The 7,076-nt window shown below is 49.2% G+C and overlaps 1 protein-coding gene across 3 annotated transcripts in view; it reads left to right on the top strand.

Annotated features, from left to right (window-relative positions):
- The first annotated feature begins 1,256 nt into the window (after positions 1 to 1,256).
- Positions 1,257 to 7,076, top strand: part of SLC16A4 (solute carrier family 16 member 4) — a 22,719-nt gene continuing 16,899 nt past the window's right edge. Inside the window, exons 1-6 of one of the 3 annotated variants that reach the window (XM_068918477.1) lie at positions 1,257 to 1,626; positions 2,192 to 2,313; positions 3,573 to 3,705; positions 4,316 to 4,459; positions 5,091 to 5,252; positions 5,833 to 6,366. In XM_068918477.1, coding sequence (XP_068774578.1) covers positions 1,611 to 1,626; positions 2,192 to 2,313; positions 3,573 to 3,705; positions 4,316 to 4,459; positions 5,091 to 5,252; positions 5,833 to 6,366 — 1,111 coding nt within the window. In that variant the 5' untranslated portion in view covers positions 1,257 to 1,610. Of the gene's footprint in view, positions 1,627 to 2,191; positions 2,314 to 3,572; positions 3,706 to 4,315; positions 4,460 to 5,090; positions 5,253 to 5,832; positions 6,427 to 7,076 lie in introns of all 3 variants that reach the window. The other 2 variants (XM_068918478.1, XM_068918476.1) reach the window with 2 other exon arrangements.

Here is a 7,076-nt window from a genome sequence, read left to right as displayed (position 1 = left end):
CCCAGGTCTTCCAACCTCTCCCCATACTCACACAATTGCTAGAACATGAAGGACACAAAACTCAGCTTTTCCACTTTCCCCTGTATCCCCTATGCTTCTAGCACCGTCTCAAAGCATAGGGCACAAAGCAATGAATTATTAAAATCATCTTCCTTTTCTTCATATTCAAGTTCCAAGCCCTTCTACTCAGAAGAGCGCAGGTGCACGTTTTAAAATATCAAAAGCCAGCAGAAGCTGCTCTCCCAGAGCCACAGGCTCTTTTAAGGGCAGAAGACAAGGGGCAGGGGCACGTGTTCACTTTTCAGCACTCCAATTAACAGAGAAGGGCACATACAGAGCTCAGTGTTGCAGGTAACGAGCCCTGGGAACATGAAACCCTGTCCACAACGTTCATTAGCAGGGGCCCCCACATCTGCTCCCCGCCAGCACATGGAGAAGGGGAGCAGCTCAAGCCAGAGTGCTGGAGCATTTCCTTGCGGATGTCTGGCATCTCGGCGTGCAGATGAGACACCAGATGCTGCCGCCGACTTCTCACCAATGCCCTCGGCCCCCCGCCTGTCTCTCACCTGCTGTTCTTCAAGCTCTTGAACCATTTTCATTGCAAAAATGTTACACTTTAAAGATGAATGCATATATTACGAACCCTACTACAGGAAGACCTTATATCCTACGAGATACTTCAGTATGCTAAATCCAATATTTCTGCTCTGGGAAGCTACAGCCTACTCAGATCTTACAGTAAAACAAAGTATTGCTTCTTCTGCCAAGGGAGGGGAGGAGAGAGAGATCATCATCACGACCCGATGCTTTTATCCGATTTCAGGCATGCTGATTTGGTTGACAGGTCGATCAAAAACTGGGGGAGGAAGCGCACAGCTGGATTTGTAGTGGAGTTTGTGCATATTTACAATAGAGGCACTGAGCCAGCCCAGGCCCTACACGACTATCAGCTCCGCCAAAGCACTGCAGAAGTGTGGCTGCCCCAGTGCAGCTGCTGAGCAGCTAGCTGGAAAATAAAACCTTTCTAATCTGTCTCAAGTGAGGGAGGGGCAGAGGCTGGAGAGCTAAGGGGCTCCGCAGCCCAGCCCAGGCGGCGTGGGAAAGCCCACGGGAAAGCTCCGCTCTCCTACAGATGCGGCCGCAATCAGAGCTTGGCTTCAGTCCACCATTGCCACCTACTGCTCTGTTCAACGTCTAGCAGGCCACCAAGCCAAGCCCGAAGCCGTATCCTTGCGGACTTTCCCTCTGGAGGTTCCCATTTTGTCCAGGCAGGATGCAGGCTCAGCCAAAGCCTTGCTTTCCTGCCTCCCGGCCTGGGGAAGGGGAGGGACTCCCTTGCCTTGAGGCACGCAAGCCGGAGCACTGCCTCCAGGGAGGAGGAAGATCTCGTCCACAAAGTCCCGGCACTTCGCAGGCTCGAGTTTTTGCTCCAGGATAGCCCCGCTTTGCGGCTCTTCGGGAAGAACGTGCCCTCTGTTCCTTCCCCGCCGCAGCTGGACACGAATGCAGGAACAGACTTAGGGGCGCTGAGGCAGAAATCCGATTTCTGAAGCAAATGAAGAGAGACTATTCCTCTTCCCAGGCTACTGCTTTTTGGAAGATTTTACACCATGCATCAGCAAGCCGGTAAGGAAAAGTTTCAGGTTCACCAACCTGGCTGCTCTAGGGTTCAGCTGCTCGGGAAGGAGGATTCCTATCACCGACAGACATTCAGGACAGGAGAGGGGACAGAAAGGAGATAAGCAGATAAAGGTGGGAAACAAGTCTAAGAGTTCAGAGATAGACACAAATAGACGGCGAAACAACCCCCCTTCCTTGCACAAACCAGCCTATGCTCTAGAGATGCAGCAAGATGCCTGTCACCTAGGAGCCCATAAGGCTTCTTAAGCAGCCAGAATAACTTGGAGGGAAAGAGAAAGGAAATTAAATTGTTTGCAGCCAATGAGAACATGCAACTTAGCACCTCTTTGGGAAAAGGTTAGCAGAAGCCTCACCCATCCTCGAAAAATTTCTCAAGATCTGATGACTGAACGCAAATTATTATTGTTTCCTGCCTCATTAACAGAAAAAGCTGAGGACCAAAAGGATACATGAAAGCATGGGCTTGCTTTGAGAACAGTTTTGCAGGTTAATTGAAGCCACCTGATCAATGAGGCAAGGTGCTAACGCTTCCTGAAATTCTCATTTACAGGGGAAAGGAAAGAGGCAGAGACAATGAACCAGCCAAGAGCAAAGAAGAAGAAAGAAAAAAACCAAGCAGAAGCAGCTCCTGATGGAGGATGTGCATGGGGAGTGGTGTTTCACTTCTTTCTGGTGAGCAGAGAGCAAGTTTATCTACAAAGCTTCTGAAGTTGGGGCCTATAGAAAGCCCTGCAAAGTCCTCCTCCCGCGCATGCAGCGCGGATGACGGGACCTGCTGATCCCATCGAGCTGATGGCAAAATAAGCTATTGCTAGGAGGAGGCGAGTGCTTTGCTATACCGAGTCCAGGCAGTGAAATGTTACGTTGTCCCTGTTTCACTGCAGGCGGAGCAAAAACTGATTGCCACCTTCAGTGAAAACGCAGGGGCGTCTTCCCTTGCAAAGCCATTTGAAAACACCTTGTCTCTGATGCTGTGAGCGAGGGCACAGAACCACCTGCAGTCCAGGGACAAAAGATAGCTTGCAGCTATATGACCTTTTTTTTTTCCTACTACTACACAACACCACTGAGGTTTCCAACTCAAGAGGGGCCTACTTCACCTCTGGTGAGGGCGAGATTCTCTTCTCGAGCAGCTGAAGATCTGATCTGATCGTCTTCTCCTTAGGGTGCTAACGTGCAAGAAGCACATATATGCTCAACTACGCTACTCGAGTAGGACGAGGGGTCTCAAAACCATTTAGAGGCACTAATTCTCTAACGCCTCCATGCTTTGCAGTTTAATACCACATGCAAAGTGAAGCGTGGGTGATCTTCCCATCAATTATACAGATACAGTGTCAAGACCCAATGAAAAAACCTGGGAACGGTCAAGCAGTCTCAACTTTCCATCCATACAGAGTAACTTGCTGCCAATTATTAACCAGCTAGCTATAGGGGAGGAGGAAGGGAGTTAAAAATAAATTTGAGGACACAAACTGTCCTTTGCCCTTGTGGCAGGGCTAGCCTGGGAAACCTGGCTTTCTGATAGCCATACGTGCTCCACTCAACAACTTAGCCAACCACTTGCAGCATTTCAAAGTTCAGAGAGCAGCTGAGATTTGGGTTTTACTGTTTAAAAAAAAAAAAACATACAGAGCTAATGTTATTCAGTTCATTTTCACTGGAAGAGCAGACCTAGCTTGTGTCAGGTTTGTACAGACGGATTTTGGAGGCTCTGTTAAGATTAAACTCCAAGCTTAGAGAGCAACTAGGTCATCACAAGCCCACTCTACTGACCTTCTCCCAACACATGCTATGCAAGTTCACTTGTCCCAGTTTGTTTCTTCCCTGGCACAGAGAATCACACACATCTAAAGCACACACGAGACAAGCAAAAGCAGTCTCCCAATCAATCACTGTGACGTCTTACCTCAAATCCGATTTGAATTTAGGTGAACGTGCTCCTGATGGGAATGCTCAAAACCTTCGGGATTTTCTTTGTGGTCTTCCAAGAGAAAGTGGGAGGCTCCTCCGAGCAGATCAGCTGGATCGGCTCCATCATGTCCTCTCTGCGCTTCCTGGGAGGTGAGCAGGAATTCGGGATGCAGCACGTTGTTTCTATCCGAAGCCTCTTTGCTCACAGCCAGATGTCGATATAATGGGCGCTGAGGACGGGTTGCAGATCCGCTTACCACTATAGCTGCTGCAACCAGAAGACACACCAACACTGAAGTGTGTCCATAGCACTAGCACGTTAGGAGCACCGAGATGCACAGGTCTCAGCATCTCTCTGTAGCGGGTCTATTGCACAAGACCAGATCCGTTCGGAGAACCACCTTTCCTCTAGCACCACTATTAACGCCACAGAGCAAACCAGCTGCTGAATAAGTCACCACGGCTGAACGATGTGCATTAGGAAGCAGGTTAAGAAAATCTGAAAGTCTGGGCTTTGTTTCCTTCCCCAGCCCCATCGCCCTAATTCACAGGTAATGGGGTAAGGTCTCTTTGCAGCTCTCACGTAGGAGAGCAGAACAGACCCATTCCAGCAAAACATTCCCAGCCTGGCAAATTTACTTCCTCCGGGGCAATAACCTTGGTAACTGTCAGGTCCAAATCAGCAAAGCATCATTTATCTTAAGTGTTACTGAAGCAAATCTACTTCTGTTGCAAGGGCACTCTCTCCTTTCTCCTGCAGCCCCTGTGGTTGTCATCGTCTGCGGGAAGCTGGGCGAACGGCTCACCTCCGTTGTGGGGGCCAGCTTGGTCGCCGGCGGCTGTCTGATCAGCACACAGGCCACCAGTGTCCCCTTCCTCTGCGTCTCCCTGGGACTCCTCTCGGGTGAGTTGGCTGCTGCTCACAACAGGGCAAATTTGCCCGAGGACCATGAGCAGAAGCAGCTCGTTGAATGCAAATCCATGTGCTTTGCTACTGGAGAATCACAAGCCCCATTCTGCTAGATGTTGCATGTAACCCCCAATTCTTTGGGGGTTTTCTTCCTCTAAATCACCCCGGGGATCTACACTCAGGAACACAAAATGCCAGTTTGAACATGCCAGATTAAGCAAACATTGCTTTGGGTTTTTTTTTTTTTTGGCTTTTTTGTTTTTTTTTTCTTTTTTGGACCCAACATTGCAGTGAATCCTGGCCTTTCAAACCCCTTACCAAAGGTACATAGCACAAAGAAGCCAGATACTAAAAATCACATATGAAATCTGCGCTGGTAGCAATTGCAGAAGTCCCCCTGCTTTCACAGCCCATGCACCTTGTCCAAGGAGAATGAGTTCTTCATGGCATGACTTTGAAACCATAAACCTCACTATAGGAGAGGTAAAAAAGGACAGGCAAATCCTTGTGCAAATCACCCACACGTGGCAAAAATAACGCTCAGGTCATGCACTAAAGACCACCTCCACTGCTCCACAGCGGTCCCTTCTCAGGCACTGATGTCTTCTTTCCACCCTTGTTGCAGGTATGGGGTTCGCCTGCCTTTACCAGGCGGCTGCCGTGATGATGGCCAAACGTTGTAGGAAGCGACTGGCTTTCTCCAGCGCGATCGCCCGCTCGGGAATGGGGCTGACGTTTCTCCTAGCGCCGTTCACTCAACTGCTCATTGATTTTTACGGTTGGCAAGGTGAGTGGACCTCCCTTCTTCCCCCAAACTTCACCAGCATTAAGAGGGCGTTCAAGAAAAGATTTTACAAGAGCACAAACAGGCTAGCTATTGCACAGACAGAATAAGCAGCTCTTTTTTAAAATTAACGAGTAGCCGCATCAAGGAACAACTCTGCCTCTTTGGGATAGTTTGGGGACATAACCTTGGTTAATGATTAAACACTTAACCAGTCATTAAGGTTAAATCGGCGTCAAAACAGAGACCTCAGAAACCAAAACCGAAACTAAAAATCGTGACTTTCTCCCATTTACTACGCTTTGTTTCAGGCCTCGCAAAAGCTCGTCATGCATAACGGATTACTAATGAGTGAAAACAGAACAGGAACTCATGTCCCAGAAATAGCTCTATTTGCGTGCCTATGTATCACGAAGGGACTCCTAGCTAAAACAGCAGAAATAAAGGCTCCTGTAGGACCACCTCTACCTCCTTGCTCGCGTTTTCTCTGCGTTCAGTGCAAACTATATCCTGTTCTAGGGAGGTCGTTTCCTACCGCTCCTCCCTTAGCACGCTCCAAAATTGATTTTCTGTCTTTGCTCAGGTACGCTCCTGATATTCGGAGGCATCATGCTAAACCTCATACCCTCCAGTATGTTACTGCGGCCTGCAGGCTCCCAGCTTCCTCAGCCCTCGCCTGCTAAAAGCGAAGAGCCAAGGAAGGATTCGGAAACTTGCGTCGGACACTTGGATGAAACCACTAGCAGGGCAACGCAGCTTCAAAATACACAGGACGTCCCCACCATCGAGCGACTCCCGACGCCCCGGAGCACAGGCTCCTCGGTCCCAGCGAACACGGCGGCCGCCGCAGGGCTCGAGAAACCTCTCGCAGACAGCCGCTCACCAGAAACAGCCGCCGATGCCCAAGGGAGCTACAAACATCAGCCGCGGACCGAAAAAGAAAGTGCGCAGCCTTGCCTCGACTTCTCCCCGCTGAAGGATCCCGTCTTCTGCATTTTCACGTGGTCTTTCTTGTTCAGCCAGCTGGCCTACTTTGTTCCTACCTTCCACCTGGTTGCGAGAGCCAGGACGCTGGGCATAAGCAGCATGGATGCCTCTTACCTCGTTTCAGTGGCTGGTAGGCAGAAGAAGCTTTTAAACAGATTTATAATTGCAACGGTACCACGAGAGGAAAGAGGTATCATGCAGTCTTTGCCAAGAAATAGTCCTAAATAAGTCCTAGAATAAATCTTCAAAGAAGAGTCAGCTCACACAGCCCTTACCCCCCTTCTGTATATATAACGTTGCCTTCTGTACATGCACAAAGTCTCTCTCACATGGTGGGTGGTTCTCTCAACCTCAACTAGCTGATAACCCACCCTTTCGGCAGGGAACACACAAACTTCAAATTACATAGGTGCTATCTGTCCTCCTAGGCCTTCCCACAGCTGTCCCTGCTTGGCTTAAGCCCACAAACGGCAAAATCCCCGAGTGGCTCAGCAGCCAAAGACTATGGTTTGACCGAGGAACGTAAGCAGAGAGAGAAACGCGGCGCCGAGAAACATCACTTGGAGCTCGCCGTTTGAGTTTAGCATATTCTCCTCAAAGTGGCGGGGGGGAAAGGCATGCCTGATTAAACGAAGGTATTGCACTAAAGTCGCATAATGTTAAGAAAGCGGCCACAGCCTCAGTCATTATAAAATATTTTATTGTACAAAAATAAATGGTACTGCCACGCTGCTGTGTAGTATTTAGAAATGAGGTATGCTGTCAAGGAACCTACATCGAAAGCACAACAATTAATCTGCAGGTGACGTTTTGAATTACGAGTAGGAGGGACAGCGGTCA

This window comes from Struthio camelus, chromosome 24 (genome assembly GCF_040807025.1).
Source record: "Struthio camelus isolate bStrCam1 chromosome 24, bStrCam1.hap1, whole genome shotgun sequence".
Taxonomy (NCBI): domain Eukaryota; kingdom Metazoa; phylum Chordata; class Aves; order Struthioniformes; family Struthionidae; genus Struthio; species Struthio camelus.
The sequence above is the reverse complement of the archived record's forward strand: the minus strand, read 5'-3'. Positions and strand labels throughout refer to the sequence as shown.